At 33.1% G+C, this 21,084-nt stretch overlaps 1 protein-coding gene across 1 annotated transcript; it reads left to right on the forward strand.

The window, feature by feature from the left end:
- Positions 1–2,691: 2,691 nt before the first annotated feature.
- Positions 2,692–8,054, forward strand: LOC143059326 (echinoidin-like). Its single transcript, XM_076232807.1, has 7 exons — positions 2,692–2,709; positions 3,401–3,455; positions 4,208–4,393; positions 4,938–5,017; positions 5,720–5,831; positions 6,227–6,455; positions 7,963–8,054. Coding segments are annotated over exons 1-7 (681 nt in total). The 3' UTR covers positions 7,964–8,054.
- The last annotated feature ends 13,030 nt before the right edge of the window (positions 8,055–21,084 follow it).

A 21,084-nucleotide genomic window follows, 5' to 3' on the forward strand; every position in this document is an offset into this window, starting at 1 on the left:
ATTTTTGTTTTGTCCCACGGAATTATCAGCATGAATATGACACGCCTTTTCATTGTAAGTATTACCATGCAGATAATGGTGGATCCTGCTTAAAACAGCATTGGGTCCATGTGTCCGACTTCCATTTTCCCCGATTGTTTGTTGCTCATCAATAGAATAATTCGTTTGCATTGGAAAGTTTTCATCGAAAACTCCAAATATTTGAACCTTTCGAGGCGTTAAAAAGTAAAGAGCTCCAACCTCTTGGGACGAATGTTGCAAGTTTATATATTGTGAAAAGTCAATAGTGTAATGAACATTTTCAAAAAAATTTGAACATGGAGTGTTATACTTTCCTATTGGAGACTCAGCCAACTAAATTCATCACGTGATCTTTGTGTACATAATTTATAATATTCACGCTGCGTCCGCGCAGACTGTATATGGTCAATTAATTTTTGAGTTCTCACTTATTTCGCGTCTTCTGAAATAGATCCGGAAATATCATCCCTCAACTGAAAGCACGTTTTACACAGTTCCGTCTTTGGTTTCATAAATTGAATATGAGGGACACATGCATTCCAAACTTCTTTAAATACGGTTAGTTGAACATATTGTTGTTCTGAGTTAACGAATGAACTAACAAATTTGGAGTGTACATATTTCTTGCTCTCGTTACAAGGCAGAAATTTACCACAACATTAAAAAGGAATGGAATTAAAGACAAATTGAACCAAGAGAATTTTTCGATACGACTGGTCGCGCTTTTTGCCATAATACATTTAATAGTTCAACAGTGATTTGTGACAGGTAGATCAAAATCCCAAATACTATCTATTTAAATTATAGTAGTTCAAATTTCAAAATAAACGGGTTTTTTAGATGAAATTTTGGTTTATTATTTATTAATCCGACATCACAGCTTACATCTTTCAAAATTGTTACCTTAATCACGCAGACGGACGGACGGACGCAAAATTGTAAGACCCACCGATGCATAGATCGGGAATTTTATTGCCCGAATACTAATTTTAAAGTTGTCGGGATATGAAAAAGGGAGTTTAAAAGGTTTTATTTTGAAAGTTATTAGTTTTCGAAATACATGTACACATGTATTATGCAAAAATTTCCCTCTTTCTTTCAATTTCTAAATAGAAATGTCATTGAACATAAATTACACGCAACACATTTCTAAATTTCTGAATAGATGTGAACAGATAAATTGCACGCACATAGTACAAAATCCACCTAGAGCACGGGTTGGTCTTTGTTTAATATTGTATATTTGTGTTGTTGTTTCTTTTTAGATTGTTCAAAATGCAACGGTACAATAATATGAATAACTTTTGACTTAATTTTGTTTTTGCGTGTCTCACTGTGTGTAGCGAAGTTTTGCAATAATTTCGTTTTATACTACCAGAAATAGTTTTTCAGAATATTACTTTAGTTTAGTTAAGCTTAAGAATTGCATACAATTATTTTTTAAAGCATGTTAAGACAGGTGTTACTTTCACTTTGTATAAAATGTAAAAATAGATCGTGAACGTAAAAATAGTTCAATATGTAGAACATATAAGCAAATACATACCTTAGCAAAACAATGTATTCCTGTTAGCCAAAACTGATACTAAAGTTGAGAAATATTATATTTAGAAAAGGACAGGATTCAGGAAGAATTTTTTTATCAGATAATTTGAAAATGTTCATGTCGGATCGGATAAAGCGGTTTCCGTGAAAGATTATCGGCATTTTTTACTAAACTTATCAGAAATAATATACTAGTTTTGTCTTATATGTATGGAATACGTTAGCTAAAGGCTCGATTTAATCAGATTAAAATGTAAGGTTTCCCCGTATATCTTTTTTTACAAATTTCATATAAAACCCCACTAAATAATGTGAAGGCATTATGTTTGATTTTCACCAGTACAGAGTTAAAAGACGCAGAATCGTCTAAAGTATACTAGTTTAATTTGTCATAGTTTTGTCGACCATAACTTTTGTTTCTCATGTAATGAACATGTATAACAGTTTTTACAATTTAATTTCGTTGAAATACATAAGAAATTTTTGAACAAAAACAATACTGGTTATATTACCAAAAATTGGAAACGTTTTACAACAAAAATCTATCCAAATAAACAAATATAACTGTGACAATTCTGCTTCTATTGGTACCTAGTTTATTAAAATCCGACCATAAATGTCCCCACAATATTTTTTTGAAAAAACGTAGTTTTGTCAGAAAGCGACATGTTTTTTTTTATAACGTCAGAAACTACCTGTATGAAAACTTGTGAAACTTTATCGTAACGTTACTCGGTTTGACGTCGAATTGCATAAGTAGATATAGGAAGATGTGGTGTGAGTGCCAATGAGACAACTCTCCATACAAATAACAATTTAAAAAGTAAACCATTATAGGTTAAAGTACGGCCTTCAACACGGAGCCTTAGCTCACACCGAACAACAAGCTATAAAGGGCCCCAAAATTACTAGTGTAAAACCATTCAAACGGGAAAACCAACGGTCTAATCTATATAAACAAAACGAGAAACGAAAAACACGTATATATTACATAAACAAACGACAACTACTGTACATCAGATTCCTTTCTATCCGACGCGGCTCATATGTAATATGGAGAATTTAAATTTTTCAGCACCATGTTTAATTTTTGTCACGTGATTGTTATTGCCCTCAGCATTTACCATGTATCAAACGCAGGACGTAAGTTTTTTCAAAATATTATATATATGAATTTAACATTGTAAAATTGGGTGACAATGCATTTAAATAACCAACACTTACTTGGATTTTTAATGTTAGGTTACAGTGTGCTATTATTGTGAAAAGCGTTTCAGATGCAAAAAGTAGAATCACAAAAATACTGAACTCCGAATAAAATTCTAAACGGAAAGTCATTAATCAAATTGTAAAATCATATGACAAAACACTTCAAACGAATGGACAACAACTTCTACAGTTTCGATTTTAGTAATGTTTTCAGTGGCTTAGGCATATATATTAATCATAACATATACGAATGCATCCTTTCGATTATTTTTCAAACCAAATATATTTTCGTTAAAGGTTATCGAGAAACCATTATTCAAATGTTTGTTTGCGTGTCTCATTTTTTTTAAACATATGGTTTATTCACACTTTATACATGTTATAACTAATTTTCTGTTTCACTTTATTGTCGTACGAAACAGATTTCTTTAAGCATGACAATTATCGTGCTTTCTCACTCTCCATGACACTATTTTCTCATAGTGCAATAATGCTTAGTCAGAAATACCAAAAGTCGCATGACATATATATTTCATTATATACAATTGAACTTTTAAGAACTCACCCGTCAATGTATGGCCTACAAGGGCAGATGCGGCAGCAAAAAAGGCTCATCATGTGCTAGCGTATTCGGATCTGGGTGGACGGGAAATGTTGTAGGAACAAACCATGTTGCGTATGTTAGTATACTTATTTGAGGTCATTTTATTGCTTAGAACATTTAGAAACTGAGTGATATGACGCTTACCATGTCAGTGTTCCTGCTCAAAGTCCTGTATTTCAACACACTTTGATGTAAACTCCAAAGTTTGACTTTTTTTATACCAGACATATTTCTTACCATTGGATACTTGTATTGACGTTGTCTCTTTAATTATCATATAGCAAGTTGTTCAAAATGTGTATTTTAATCTGACGTCTAATGCGCTATTACAGTCATTTTTAATTGACGTTAAAACACCAACTTATAGAATATCAGTAAATTCTTATGTTTAGATGAACAGTTTCTTCAAAATTTTAATAGAAGACGAAATAAATAAAAACGTTATAATGAAATATCAGATTCATTTTTTTGTTTTTCGTTGATGTTGATATTTCATCAACTTCATTGTTTTCTCTGAAAATTATGTCAAAGCACTATAAGACAATTTTGCTGTAACGCACTTTTATTTTGTCGTATCGGACATATCTCTTTAGAAGGATTGTTTCTCTCTAATTTTGAATGGCAGAAATAATTGAACATGTTTTTCCCTTGAAAAAGGACATGGTAATCAGAATTGATATTAGGTATAACGATTCTGATATTTGCTTCGAACAAAATTTTTTTGAAAAAAATCAGTTTAAATTTATATAATGGAATAGATAATAAAATGTTTTGTTGTTGTTCTATTAATTGAAACTATCTCGTTTAAACTAAAGAACATGTTTTCAGTTCATTGTGACGATATCCAGCAGGATCAGCTTCAAAACGGGCAAACAGTTAATATTACCGGAACAGAGGTCGGTGACACTGCAACTTTTTCTTGCAAAGCAGGATATGTTTTTCTTGGAAACCAATCTATAGAAAAGAAATGCCAAGAAACAGGATGGAGTGGAGGTGGCATCCAAACATGCGTTGGTATGGACAACATTGATTATATTCTTACGTTTGATGACTGTTGTTTGTTTAAGGTGGTACCTAACACTACAGGAAGATAACTCTGTAAAGTCAGCTGAACGTTTTAATTATGTTGTGTTGTAAAAGGAATATTAAGCACTGTTTAAAATTGGTGTCAGTCAAACTGCTATATAACCAGTGTATTTTCTGACAAAACGGTTGGTTCAAAATTTTTGAAATTTGTATATTTTTGTTAAAGGGTCAAAGTAAATACTTTTTCTAAATTTGATGAAAATTAAACGGGCCAAATAAATTTTAGTGAAAGTGTTGGGTACCACCTTAATATATAAGTACAATATGTTTCCCTTTAGAAAGTCAAATAAAATGTTAAATAAAACCACTAAAAGAAAACTATATAAAACATTAGTTCAATTTCAATTTCAATGTTGTTTTAAATTGGTTCAGATGAGAATGCATAGTTCACGTTCTTACATAATATCCTCAAATAAGATCTTAACGGGGTCATTGCCTTATGCAAATAACGCTGTAATCTTGATTATTGCAGGTTGTCCAGAAACGGTTATTAATTTCCGCGGAACAACTTACAAGTTTAACTGTGGTGACTTTACATTCGACCAAGCTGAGGTATTCTTTTAGCATTAAATTACTGTTGAATTTTGTAGATTAAAAACTACTTGCATTTAAAAAAATATATATATATTACACATTGTTAGCATAGAAATACTTGCGACAGTCTTATTTTTCCTTTGGTTCGATAATAGTGGACACACACACATATTTAAAATATCTACTTATACTTCAAAGAATAATGACTCAAAAAATGAAAACCACCCATTAACGTATACCAATATGATTTTGTACATGCCAACTTAGAACAAAGAGAACCGTGGTGTAGTGGTTAGTTCATCGGACAACTAACACAAAGGTTCCTGGTTCGATCCCCGTTCCGGGACGAAAATGTTTCCAAACTTTAATATACCAGATGTGCATTTTGACCATTTCTGAGGTTTTTTCAGTTATGCCTGAGATCAAAATGATAAAAGATCAGAAACCCCATACAAACGCTGATACGCTTGTATAGCAAAAAAAAAAACAGAAATACAATAAAGCCTAACTCGAACAAACAGTCAAAGATATGCATGCATTCATTAATTCCAAATTATTTGACTTTTTTATCGTGTATAAGCAGATTGTATTATTTATTCATAAGTGTACGTGATAGAAGAGATGGTACCAATCAATGTGTTTTATCAGAAACACATGTTATACTACGATTATTGGATTTCTACATATATGTAGTCGTTTAACTAGGATTACCTTTTGTAGGCTTTTTGCAAAAACCAAGGTGGAAATATCACAAGTATAGAAACTGAAGAGGAAAACAGTTTCTTAAAGCATATACTTACACTAATAAAATCTGCTGGAGGCGCTTCGGCGAGTAAGACACTTTAACATTTCTTTAAGACTTGAAGAATATGCAAGGTTATTACTGTGTCATACGCAATTTTGTTTGTGTAATTCAAAGACGCTTGGAGAAAATTTATAATATCTAAAATTGATGTGTTGAAATGCATGCACTACGCCAGGAATACAACAGTTGTTTCCCATTCGTTTGATGTGTTTGAGCTTTTGATTTTGCCATTTGATAAGGGACTTATACAAAATCAAAGTTCGCTATTTTTCATTTTAATTTTTTTTCTATTTTTGAAGCTTAACGCTCCTATGTTATGATATTTTTTATTTTGAATTTATCTAAGACGATGCATTATGATTTTATAACGTTACATATAGAAAAAAAACTATGCGTATATATTTGTTTATATCTTTTGGCAGATAACTGGTGGATAGGTTTTACAGACATTAAGACAGAAGGTTCATTTGAATGGATCTCTGGTCAACCTGTGACATACACGGACTGGTTTCAAGGACCACCGCCTGAACCTAATGGTGAGACTTGGAACAATGCACAAGCGGACTGTGTTCTGATGAGGTACAGTTATGGATTTCAATGGACAGATGATTATTGTGGATTTATTGATGGCCACGCAATTTGTGAACTATGGTAACTATTCAAATACTTTAATCATTTGGTGTAGTGTGATGCATGTAAACATGAAATGCAATTTGTTTTTCCACTGATCAACCATAATTGAAACATGACCGTTAAAGCCTATCGACTAAATAATATGTAGAAAAGCCGTTCGTTCGATTAAAATGTTTTTAAAAGTGAAGTCGTAAGAGACAAGCACATGTTGAGGTAAGGCATCGTTATATATTTCCTGATATAGAATGATCTTATACTTTGCCGAAAATGTAGCTTTTACCTTACTTAAAAAAACAAACTAAGAACAAATTAGGGGTCACCATATCTTTGTTAAGTTATGCACAGTTGTATAAATGTAAATATATTATATGACAAAAAAACACCTTATTTTTAAAAAACAAAACAAATTATCTTTGAGATTGAATATTCTAAAATAGCATGTGATGATAGGTTAAATAATATGCTCGAAGAAACTACAAAGTAAACATGAACATTTGTTTAACATTCCTTTACAACATATTAGAGTTATCCTCTTTAAGATAAAGTTGAAATTGTATGTCAACACAACGACAGGTATATCGTATATGTTTGAAGAGTGCCAAGAAGGCAATACATAAAAAAAATTGATTTTATAAACGTTGATTGCCAATCTATCATAAAGTTTGCATATTTAAGCATTGATATAAACCGATTTTGAACTTCTGCAATATATTCTACAATCCGAGATGGTTAATAATAATTTACCTTAACTATGTTGTGTCTTGTGTACTATTATTTTTCTGTTTGTCTTTTTGTAGCCATGGCGTTGTCAGTTTAGTTCCGATCTATGAGTTTGACTGTCCCTTTGGTATCTTTCGTCCCTCTTTTAAAAGAGAGGTAAAAGATACAAAGGGGAATTCAAACTCATAAGTCGACTATAAACATACAACGCCAAGACTAAAAAAGGTCAAAATACCAACAATATTTTTTGGCAACAATAGTTTACTGGTGTTCAACAAAAGATGCTGAATACACGTCCATGAGACGAAAACCAAACCAACTTCTAAGCAAGGACCGAAGCTCATAAACTCGACAATTAAACGCAGGACTTCGGTAAAGTTCGGAGAGCCAACAACCTTGCTTCGGCCGCATGAATATGAAAAAGATTATTACTGACACAATTATTTACTTGCAAACTGGATTGATATACAAAGAGTATATAATCTAAGTTTTGAAACCAACTATTTGACACACGAAAGAACAAACAAGATATGTTAAGGTTATATTTCCCTTAAATAGTTAAATACTCGAAAATGTGTATATGTTAAAATATCAGTATTGTTATTATAGTGCTCTCAATAAAAAAAACAAGGATTCGGATATGTCTGGAAACCTCCGACACCTTGTTTTATTCTAAAGTGCCTTTTGAAATTGAGCAAAATTAATAAATGTATTTCTTTGTAAGTCGTTACCTATGTGTCAATGTATCAAACATACAAGAAACAATTTTTACTCTTGCCAGTAATGACTTCTTGAAATTTTGTAGATCCCATTTATTTATCAAAGACAGATCACAGATCCAACACTGAGGAAAGGCATTTCGGCGTTATCTGTCTTTATAATAAAACAGTGTGAAAAAATTATTTGTATTATAGCATTGTTATATGTCCCCCTCCCCCTAAAATCAACATCCAATAAAAAATCAAATACAATAAAACAACGACAGAATTGTACAATCAAGACACCAGTTTCTTCGTTCCACATAGAAAAAAAACGACCATAAATGTATGCTACTTCCAGCATGTAGTTAAAAGTCTTCTGTGTTGTACAATACAAATTTGGTAAAACGAACAGCAAAGTTAGAACAAATGTATTAAGTATGATATTGTGTTTATTTTTAGTTTTAAGGTCCTCAATGCTCTTCAACTTAATTTTTACCTCTTAGGTTTTTTACAACTGATTTTATCTGAGCGTCACTGATGAGTCTTTTGTCGACGAAACGCGCGTCTGGCGTTCTAAATTATAATACTGGTACGTTTGACCACTGGGTGGATGCCACTGCTGATGGACGTTTCCACCCCGAGAGCATCAACAGCCCAGGAGTCAGCACTTCGGTGTTGACATGAATATCAATTATATAGTCATTTTTATAAATGATATTTGGTTTAACTGTTTTATTGTATAAATTTCGAAATTTGTATAATTTAATCAAAGTAGATTAGTAAGATTCATTTAAAATGATAATCATACTGATGAAGGATTTCTGTTATTCGAAATATTTATAAATAATTACATTAATCGTTTCCTTTTATTTGTTATTGGTGTTGTTTTGTACACTTTTTATGCGTTTATACCATCATACTAAAGCGAATTTACTCCTCGGAATTCAAACTTAACTATCGTTTGGGACAACTAACTAGAGGCTCTAAAGAGCCTGTGTCGCTCACCTTGGTCTATGTGAATATTAAACAATGGACACAGATGGATTCATGACAAAATTGTGTTTTGGGGATGGTGATGTGTTTGCAGATCTTACTTTACTAAACATTCTTGCTGCTTACAATTATCTCTGTCTATAACAGTACTTTCTGTGGAAAATGTTATTGAAAATCTTCAAATTTTAAGAAAATTGTTAAAAATTGACTATGAAGGGCAATAACTCCTTAGGGGGTCAATTGACTATTTTGGTCATACTGACTTCTTTTTAGTTCTTACTATGCTGTACATTATTGCTGTTTACAGTTTATCTCTATCTATAATAATATTCAAGATAATAGCAAAAAAACAGCAAAATTTTCTCAAAATTACCAATTGAGGGGCAGCAACCTAACAACCGATTATCCGATTCATCTGAAAATTCCAAGGCAGATAGATCGTGACCTGATCAACAATTTTACTTCCTGTCAGATTTGCTTTTAATGCTCTGGTTTTTGAGTTATAAGCCAAAAACTGCATTTTACCCCCATGTTCTATTTTTAGCCATGGCGGCCATCTGGGTTTGTTGGCCGAGTTACCGGACACATTTTTTTTAACAAGATACCCCAATGATGATTATGGCTAAGTTTGGTTAAATTTGGCCCAGTAGTTTCAGAGGAGAAGATTTTTCTAAAAGATTACTAAGATTTACGAAAAATGGTTAAAAATTGACTATAAAGAGCAATAACTCCTAAAGTGGCCAACTGACCATTTTGGTCATGTTGACTTATTTGTAGATCTTACTTTGCTGAACATTATTGCTGTTTACAGTTTATCTCTATCTATAATAATATTCAAGATAATAACTAAAAACAGCAAAATTTCCTTAAAATTACCATTTCAGGGGCAGCAACCCAACAACCGATTATCCGATTCATCTGAAAATTCCAGGGCAAATAGATCGTGACCTGATCAACAATTTTATTTCCAGTCAGATTTGCTCTAAATGCTTTGGTTTTTGAGTTATAAGCCAAAAACTGCATTTTACCCCTATGTTCTATTTTTAGCCATGGCGGCCATCTTGGTTGGTTGGCCGGGTCACCGGACACATTTTTTAAACTAGATACCCCAATGATGATTATGGCCAAGTTTGGTTAAATTTGGCCCAGCAGTTTCAGAGGAGAAGATTTTTCTAAAAGATTACTAAGATTTACGAAAAATGGTTAAAAATTGACTATAAAGGGCAATAACTCCTAAAGTGGTCAACTGACCATTTTGGTCATTTGACTTATTTGTAGATCTTACTTTGCTGAACATTATTGCTGTTTACAGTTTATCTCTATCTATAATAGTATTCAAGATAATAACCAAAAACAGCAAAATTTCCTTAAAATTACCATTTCAGGGGCAGCAACCCAACAACGAAATGTCCGATTCATCTGAAAATTTCAGGGCAGATAGATCTTGACCTGTTTAACAATATTACCCCTGTCAGATTTGCTCTAAATGCTTTGGTTTTTGAGTTATAAGCCAAAAACTGCATTTTACCCCTATGTTCTATTTTTAGCCATGGCGGCCATCTTGGTTGGTTGTGCGGGGCACCGGACACATTTTTTAAACTAAATACCCCAATGATGATTGTGGCCAAGTTTGGTTAAATTTGGCTCAGTAGTTTCAGAGGAGAAGATTTTTGTAAAAGTTAACGCAGGACGACGACGGACGACGACGGACGCCGGACGCCAAGTGATGAGAAAAGCTCACTTGGCCTTTCGGCCAGGTGAGCTAAAAACACAGCTGAATTCAAGAGGATATAAAACTAAAAACATCAAAGACGCTTTTGATAAAGCCAAAGAAAAAGATCGAGCTAGCCTCATGGAATACAAAGATAAGACGACCCGTGCAGATGGAATTCCGTTTGTTGTAACCTTCCATCCCGATTTGACAAACATTTTATCTACTATCCGAAAGCACTAGCGTCTTATTGAAAATGACTCTCCCTTAAAAGAAATTTTTCCATCGAATCCTGTTATTGCCTATCGCAGACCCAAAAATCTCAAATTAAAGGTCAAAGATTTACAACATATGGCATTCTTGACCTCGAAATACATTTTAAAGAAACAAATTCTTATCTGCTTCTGCACAGAAATAGCTGTCACTCACAACATGTATTCAGAGGATTTATTAAAGGTGAAGTAATACGGCAAATTAGAAATACAAGTGACCATAACAAATTAATAAACAATCTAACTAATTTCAAAGTGAAATTATTAGACAGGGGTTATGATAACGTTGAAATAGATGATAGTATTACTGATGCTTTATCAATTGACCGTACGGATTTATTACAACAAAACAAATCTAAAGAGAAGCAAAGTATTCCGTTATTTTTAATAACTAAATATAATCAATATATACGTAAAATAAAGAAACGTATAATGAAACACTGGCATGTATTACAGTTCGACGAAGACTGTGTACAAATATTCAATACAGCACTAATAGTTGCGTATAGCAAACATAAAAGTATTGGAGATATGCTTAGTAGATCAAAGTTAAAGACTTTAACATAAAATTGACAGTTGGACCCCTGATGATGGTAGATCTGTCATAATAACTAGATATATTGAAGAAGAATTGAATTTAAATATATCAATCTAAACATGAATAATTTTCATATTTGATTATATTCAAATAATGCATCTGAAAATGACCATCCCAAGCTTAACTACCGAAACACGAAATTATTTGTGTCGGGTCCAATCAGCAATATGGGATGCGTGGTTGCATGGGTGTTTTGTTATAACAAAATAAACGCATATGTATTCAACACAAAAACCTGATCGGACATCAAGTTTAGTAAAATAATGAGCGTTCGATAATTGGGGCAGAATATCCTCTAATGTTCGTATCGGATAGTGCGGACGCTGAATCGCAGAATTCAGATCTTTCGGGTCTAGGCATACCCTTAGCTTTCCATTAGGTTTTTCGACAACGACAAGGGAATTAACCCAAGGTGTTGGGCCGTTTACTTTACAAATAATGTCTGCGTTCACCATGCGATCTAATTCGGACTTTAAACGACCACGTAACGCTACAGGAACGCGCCGTGGGGGATTTACAACTGGGGGTACCTCCGAATCAATGTGTATTGTTGCCTTGCCTCTAACAAGACCGACACATTTGAAAAAATCTGAATAATCTTTTAACACTGACGGCTTAGTCATTGGGTCAGAGTCAGAAGTACACGTAGATTTAGTGCTGTATACCAGTTTTATAAATTCATAATCCAAGCAAGACTGCATGCCTAATATTGGTGGGGAATTAGTATCTAGACAATAGAATTCTAATTTACTATTAACAGAACCATGTTAACAAAGGTGACAACAGACGCCAAGTGAGGGCAGGGCATTACAATTATAAGTAGTCAAGATACGAGGGGACTTTTTGAGAGTGCCATTGAATTTGAGACTTTCAAATATATGTTTAGGCAAAATATTCACTTGAGAACCAGTGTCAAGCTTAAACTTAAACAAACATTAATTGTAGCAAAAGCTTGATCTCTCTTTACCTTATTCTTATCATTAATGAAGGTATTATGTTCATTTATACAATCAATAAAAAACTCGTGGTCACTGTCACTATCTGTGTCTAGTACTACTTCGTCTACCTTTAGTTTGGATCTCCAAACTTGGGCAAAATGATTCCACTTTTGGCAACTGTTGCACTTCTTTCCTTTCGCCGGACATTTTTTGTGTTTGGAGTGTCTTCTCCCACAATTTCCACATCCTTGTTGTAAAGAATAACGATGGGGTTCGACTTTAACTCGATTTTGGTTCACTGGACCCGTCCTAGTTCGGTCAGAGGTCTTGTGGTTCTTCCTAGATGAGGCACTGTTATACTGCGAGTATCTCGGAAGATTTAATTCGTGTACGACTGTTGACGGTTCTAAATTTTTCATCCCCTTTAATTGTCCTTGACTATACTCATACTATACATCGTCTTTACTTAATTGCCATGTGTTATAAATATCTCTTCCTTGTTCACCAACCCACAATAGCAGATAAGTAATTTTTACCTTCTCGTCTTTTCGGCGAGCGGTCCATCGAGGATAAGTCCCATGTGTTGTTTAAATTTTTTCAAAGTATCAACTAAATTTGTTGAATCCCAGTTCATCTGAGGCTATGGTACCCATTAAGATCCATTTCCCGTATTTATCTGATACCATCTAATATACTCTGGGGCCGTATATGGCGATAATAAGAATGACAAAATAAGCAGCGTGTTCATTTGTATTCCACACGAATAATGATACAAATAATATATGGGGTTTACATAAATCATATCAGACTGATACCAAAGGGAAGTAACTCAAAGAAAGTAAATCAAAGTACGTAAAGTACTATATAAGAATAATGTTACAAATACGACGTTTATCGGCATCTAACGAGTAAATTTTTCTTGTCGAGTCGTATATAGTATTTCTATTTTGACGGAACATACTTCCGGAAGGGAGACAATTCGAAATGATAATATGGAAGACTCCATTTCGGCTGAAGGGGTATTATAGGTAACTTTTACGATCTGGAATTCATTTATTTTAATTTAAATCATGCATATGATTTAAAAATATGCAACAACAATAATCCTCAATAGCAGACAGACATAGAAAGAATCCCATGAGTTTCAAATTAATCAATGAAGCGGGGAATCCAGAGCAACCACTCAATCTGATATCCCTTGAAATCAGGAAAACTATACGCATTAATACATAAACAAACCGCGACTTGCGATTTGGACCAAGAACGTTTATTAAATATTATGATGAATGGTTCTCCATTTCTTTATGAGAATACAGCATCAAATATCAGTTTCATAACGGTAAAATATAGAAAGATTCACTTCAGTTCTTATGACAGAAATAGAATTGTCGGAATTCAGAGAACTCTCGCATTTATTCAAATTTGGGAATTCCCTCTGACGTGTTTCTAAATATATATATGTTGTTAAAACCACGCATTTAAGTCCAGGGAAATATCACACATGAAGATTATGAGAAGAACATTACAGGAAAGTTCAATACTTTTGCTTGTTTTTACCTTGTAAAGCAAGACAATCATTAGAATCTGAGATGTTGCTGAATGTTTAGAATAAAATTAATGACGTGAGGGAATGTAGCATGAGTCAACGGTAAAAGTCTACAGATTGATTGAAAGCAATCGTATCCCAAAAATGAGGACATGACGATGGTTGTTTATTCCTATCTCACCAGATACTTTGTCTAGTGAGACATTGTACTGTATTAGGCTTTGTCAGTGCAATGCCACAGAAAGAACAGTTTACTGTGTAATGATTATATGAAGTAAACATGCAGGTGAACAATGCATGTGTTTAAGGATGTTTGCTTGTCAGTTCAGTTCAGTTCAGTTTCTTGTATATTCCTCCATTAATTGTGGAGCACTACCCAAAGGGTATAGTTTTTGGCAACTATGTACACCTTAAAACATAGGGAAACAATTAATTATATACAGATGACTGAATTTGGTTATAATAATCACTAAATAATAGATATCATAATTAATTCATAGGATTGTCATTATAAATTTGTATAAGATATAAAATAATTCATATGTGCTGGGGTGTGTGAAAATGTTAAGAAACAATTGCATACCTTTACAAATAAGAATTAAAATGGTCTCATATTAAAATTACTTATAATTATTAGTTAAGAGGGCTGCTTTGCTCATTGTTGAAGGCCGTACATTTACCTATAATTGTAAATGTTTGTGTCATTTTGGTGTTTTGTGGATAGTTGTCTCATTGGCAACTAGTTACCATTAAGTTGGGAGCCATCTCTGTGGGCCCCGCTGTCAATAACGTGGGGTAAATAAGTTGTATGGATAATCTGATATGAAGCATTATTTGAAGTTATTACATAGTCTCATGTGTGATTTTATTCTGAGATTTTAAGTTAAAACTGATAAATATTCTCAAATTACTTTCATAGTATAATAGTGATATGACTGCATAATTCCTCTCTTTAAACTTTATCCGCTTTGCCTCCTTATTATATACATGTGTGAATTGAAATAAAAATTCACACAGTTAAAGCTTATTTGACGAAAATAATCAAAATGATACTGTGAAAGTTATGAAACTTGTTCGTTGACCATTTTTACAAGTAGTATTTATTTAAAGTTTAAAATTTATTTGAAAATAATATAAACTTTCCCAAAAAAAATATTCAACAACATTTATTTTTTTATTAGTTGTTTGTGGCTTTGAACTAGCTGTCAGATAACTGCGAGTACTCTCAGATCTATTCATTGTGTCTTTCTGTGTCGGGATTCCGACAGCCCATTTGTCCGACAGCCCATTGGTCCGACAACCCATTAGTTCGACAACCCAATAGTCCGACAACCCATTGCTCCGACAGCCCAATACTCCGCCTACTCATTGCTCCGACAACCCATAAGTCCGACACTTTTCAAGTCAAATATCAGCTTAGGGTATCAGGGTAAAATACAATTTGTCTGTCTGTATATTATTACGTTTATGTAATAACAGATTTTAAGAAATAACTACGTATATATTACATAAGACTAAGATAGTTCGAATACTTTCTATATACTCAATTCGAAATCTGTATATATACAGAATAGAACAGAAAAGAATATTTCATTTTCCAAATTACAGAGTATTAAGAGCATATATATAAATCAAGACCAACCAGTGATGGTGCGAGCTACTGACAATACTCCGCTTAAATATTTCGGTAAATAGCCGAAAGTTGTTGATTTGTGAATCTGAAAAGCACCAGACAGTATAACGGACTTATATAAACATTGAAACCAAATTTCAGACAACTCTCCATCCAAATAACAATTTACAAAAGTAAACCAATATAGGTCAATGTTTACCCATACACACAAGACAGATGCATAGTCGGAATAATGGGTTGTCGGAGTAATGGGTTGTCGGTATAGTAGGCTGTCGGAATAATGGGCTGTCGGAATATTGGTTTGTCGGAGTAATGGGCTGTCGGAATAATGGTTGTCGGACTAATGGGATGTTTTCCCAGAAATGAGAGATACTGCACTGTATGTAATTCTGGTCAAATTGAAAATGAAAAACATTTTCTTTTACATTGTGAAAAATACTCAACTTAAAGGGCCATATTTTACCAAAAAGTTTCAAATATATTCGTTCATCCTACAAAATGTACTTAGGCTTATTGTGTTTTTGTACTATCAATTCCAAGTTTACTTTCCACAGCAGTCACTGAGACTCAAAGTGAGTGAAGTATTTCACTTCGTATCTTATCACCTATTTTCCTACGTTAAATCTAGAAGGAACCCCATTTCTAACTCTTTAAATATTTAATCTCCTTTGGGTCAGTAATAATGACTCCTTTCCGTACACATTCCTCGGTTTAAATTGCGATTGTTTTAATATAATACGACGTTTATCGACGGAACGAGTTAATTTTTCTCAACGTGTTGTTTTGATTCAGAATTCACGGAAGTGACTTTCAGAAGGGAGACAACTCAAAACGATAATATGGAAGACTTCATTTCGCCTGAAGGGGTGTTGAAGTTAAACCTTTACGATGTGGACTACATTTATTTTGATTTAAATGATGCATGTGATTTAAAATTATGCAACAACAATAACCCTCAATAGCAGACATACATAAAAAGGATCCCATGAGTTATAAATTAATCAATTGAGTGTGGAATCCAGAGCAACCATTTAATCTTGAGGGCATTGTCCTGAGCCAATGGTATAAGGCTACAGATTGCTTGAAAGCAATCGTATCCCAAAAAAGACAAAGGTAAACCAGCTTACAATTTGTTAACTACAAAACCTAATCGGTTATTGTTCGGTCCGTTTTAAATAAGGATGGAACTTTTTTACTTTCAAAGTTGTATTAAAGTGATATCTATTATGAACGGATTTCACCTCTCACTGTTTTTCTTCTTCTTTTACACGTGCTAGTTTTAACCAGGTTTTAACATTCACCATGTTCACAAGTTTCTAAATTTTTTTGTGTGTGATATTCCATTTTTTGCATAAGAATGATCTTTTCAGGAGAGTCTTCTTTCATAACAGGGGGTACAATATGTTTAGATGTTACGCGCGATGTTCGTATGTATACAAGTGTAACACGACAGATATAGGCCATTTCAGACTTTTAATGGTTTGTAGTGTGTTTAAGTTCAATCCTTTGTTTGTTTTTACCTTTTAAACCAAGACCATCATAAGAATCTGAGATGGTCCTTAATGTTTAGAATAAAACGGTTGACGTGAGGGCATTGTCCTGAGCCAATGTTATAAGGCTACAGATTGCTTGAAAGCAATCGTATCCCAAAAAAGACAAATGTAAACCAGCTTACAATTTGTTAACTACAAAACCTAATCGGTTATTGTTCGGTCCGTTTTAAATAAGGATGGAACTTTTTTACTTTCAAAGTTGTATTAAAGTGATATCTATTATGAACGGATTTCACCTCTCACTGTTTTTCTTCTTCCTTTACACGTGCTAGTTTTCAACAGGTTTTAACATTCACCATGTTCACAAGTTTCTAAATTTTTTTGTGTGTGATATTCCATTTTTTGCATAAGAATGATCTTTTCAGGAGAGTCTTCTTTCATAACAGGGGGTACAATATGTTTGGATGTTACGCGCGATGTTCTTATGTATACAAGTGTAACACGACGTCGCGACTTTTTCAGTAAACAAGCTTATCTTTTAAAAAAGTTAAACTTTACAAACGTTTATGTTATTGACAAATGATTAATGCGTGTTTGTTTATTTGTTTGTGATCAATACATTCAATTTTATTGGTGAGTACATGGAACAATAACTAAATAATTATTTTAATTCATTCACTGTTTATTTGCGTTACAGTATAACAAAACGATATCAAGAATCTGGAGCTTGATTGATAAACGTATCTTAATTTGTTGGAACGTATTGCTTTATATCGCATATATTTTCAATCTCTATTTCACTTTTGAGACAATGACATTCCTAAGGATATGTACTAGAAACTATAAGTTTTTGCTAATCTTTATGTTTTTTAATGTCTGTATTGATCATAAATCATATTTTGTCATAGCAACATTTATTGCATAATCTACCTTGAAGTTCCATTTTTTCTAGTACGAGAGTCCAAACGAACGGCTTCGGGACGAGTAGGTTAAAATCGGGAATTAACTCTTAACTGGACTAACTGCTGTGAAAGCATGATAACGACTATTTCGTGTAGTATCGTGCTGTTAGGTTTTTGTCTAATCAATTAAAACGACAATTGTATTTGAATCTATTCAAATATGCTTCGAAGTACGGTCCATGAATGATTTTTTTTCTGTAAAAGAAACGCCCCGCAAAAATGTCATCTTCAATATTTCTTAAAGTTTCAGGGCAAGTAAATGCGCAAATTAAATAGTACTTTGTATTTTCTTCATCTGTTTATAGGGACAGTTGAGTTCCCTCTGCAATTAAGTCAGTCATTGCAGTGTCAGTTTTGTCGTCTTCATTAGTATGTTTTCCATCAGGTCAAATATCAATATATAAAGGCACGACCTCATTGATACCATGCAATTGTGTTTTTAGGTTAACCAGTAAAACTGTACACATGTCATAATTCTTAATTATACATTCGTCGCATGAATAACATAAAATATATATTAGCTTGTCCGGTTGTGAGTAAAAACTTAATGTGAAGTTTGTATCCACGAGTAGGTTTAAAATTTTGAACCGAATCAAGATTTGTTGTGTCTACAAACCTGAATATTCGCTTCCTTCAATAATGAGACTTCGTATCGTTTAGGTTAAAATATGCCAGGGTTTCGGTCAAAACTATATATTTTAATACAAAATTCAACGACATGTGGTAGAATATAAAAAAGTCATATATTTTAACCGTTTTCAAAATCTTTTGAATAATCAGAAAAATGGTTTGTAACGTTCACGTCAAAATTGAGTCTGAAACGTCGTTTTTACGCAAGTGCGACATTCTCGTAAGACTCCGAAAAATTGACGGTGATTTTAAATTATTTATAGGAAATTGATGTATTTTAGATTTTTGGAAAATTGAGAAAAATAACATTTCGAAAAATCATGAAATTCGATTTTATCAGAGCACGGATAAGCAAAAAAAATGCCGTAAATTTGAGTTAAGTTCGTTTTTATGCCAAAAAATGGAAGTGCGACAACATTGTAAGCCTTTGAAAAATCGCCCATAAACCATCATTTTATATTTTACAGGATATTTGTCTAGAAATTTAGAAAATTAAGCAAAATAACATTGACGTAGAAATAAAAATTCTAACTTTTTTCAATTTTAGATTAATTTTTTGTAACTCTCAAAACTGTAAACCCCCTAAAAATTCCCAGTGGGACAGAAATGCCTTAGTTGTATGGAACGCATTTTTTCTATGGAATTATATAATAACATCATAAAATATTGCGTAAATGACTGAAGAAACATTTCTGTTAGACAATGGAAAAATCCGGTTTTTTAAATATTTAATGGTTAAGATAAAAATCATGGTGCAGTTGTTACAATAAACGAAACATGTAACGCGGGACACCCTAAAAATCCCATTTTTTTTTAAATTGAAGCTTGTCCCATATAACATAAAACATAGTTTATACAATTATTTTCTTCGTTTTTCTTTTGAAAAACCTAATATTTTAAAATGCGTACAACAGAAATTTATTTTAAATAACAAAATTGCAATTTTGAGACCCGGATCTTGCCGAACACGTCAATTTTTTCAATGAGGTACGAACATCGCGCGTAACGTCTAAACCTATCATTCAGAAACCCCTCATCAACAGAAATTAATTTAAATCAGAACCACCACCCTCCAGATTAGAATTATGTTGATAACTCACCACCCATGGAAAAAAATATCGTCGGCCTTCCGCCCCACCTAGGTAAATTTTACTGAAATAGCCCTCAAGACAATAATCATTTCTTAATACATAATTTTTAAGCAGTGTAAGGGAGGTATTCAAACATATATATAACAGTATTCTTTAAATGGAATTGGAATTACCTCCCTTATACTGCTTTTAAATTGTCTAAAGAAAAAAACTCGTTTTCCCCCCTTTTTGCCCCTATTTGCTAAATGATTTGAACTTTGAACCCAACCCCCCATAACCATCCCTTTGCAGTGGGTCCCATTTGGGTCTAAGCGTGACGCAGGATTGTCGATTTTTAGTAAGCGGGACACGTGAAATACAAATTATTGTGCCATGAAAACGGGAAATGAGGTCTGGCGGGACCCGGGAAATTACAAAAAAATGACAATTGCTTACTTACATAGTGTAAGCGGGATACAGGAATCTGACAAAACAGTAAGCGGGATCAGAACCCCCCAATGAGACCCCCTTTGTAGTATGGAAACTTGTGGTATAATTTTAGAGAGATTTACAGTGATCGGGAAGGACGTGCGCCCTGGGCCTATAGCGCATATTGACAAGAAATGGCTAAACCCCAACAAAACGTGCATATATATATATATATATATAGCACTTTTACTGAGATACTGGAGGTGTATCACCCCCTAAAAAGCGTTCATATAACACTGATACTAAGTTTTTGTAGAACTTGAGCCCACCACGGTATGTCCTTCCGACTTATTCTAGGGCTAGACCCAACAAAACGTACATATAGTACTTTTACTGAGATACTGGAGGTGTATGACCCCTAAATAACGTTCATATAACACTTATACTAAGTTTTCAAAGGGGCATGACCCTTATATAATATGCAAATATAACACTGTTACTATGATATGGTAGGTGAATATGTTAACCACTAGCGAACTAGATTAAAAAGTTTATAATGATAATGAACAACAGCGATCACAAAGTAAGACAACAGCTTAACTGGACCAATGATACGGCCATGTGAGCTTAACATCACACAGTGAAAATGGCCATACAGATGATATAATTGCTTAAATCTACTTCATTTGAATTCTGATGGGTCACGGGTTGTCTCTAAGGCAATTAAATGCGGCTTTTTTGCCCATCTTTTTTATATGTTTATATTTATACATTTTTAGCAAAATATTTTAAAATCAAGTGAGAAAAGAGAGAAAAAAAAGGTATAAATCTATATAGCTATAAATAAAGTTTGCCACATCTCTGGAGTAGCAACTCTGAAATACTTTTTTATTTAACAAATAATACCTGTATGACTATTTCAAGTTTATTTTACAATGTTATGTAAAATAC

Source organism: Mytilus galloprovincialis, chromosome 14, assembly GCF_965363235.1.
Source record: "Mytilus galloprovincialis chromosome 14, xbMytGall1.hap1.1, whole genome shotgun sequence".
Classification (NCBI taxonomy): Eukaryota; Metazoa; Mollusca; class Bivalvia; order Mytilida; family Mytilidae; genus Mytilus; species Mytilus galloprovincialis.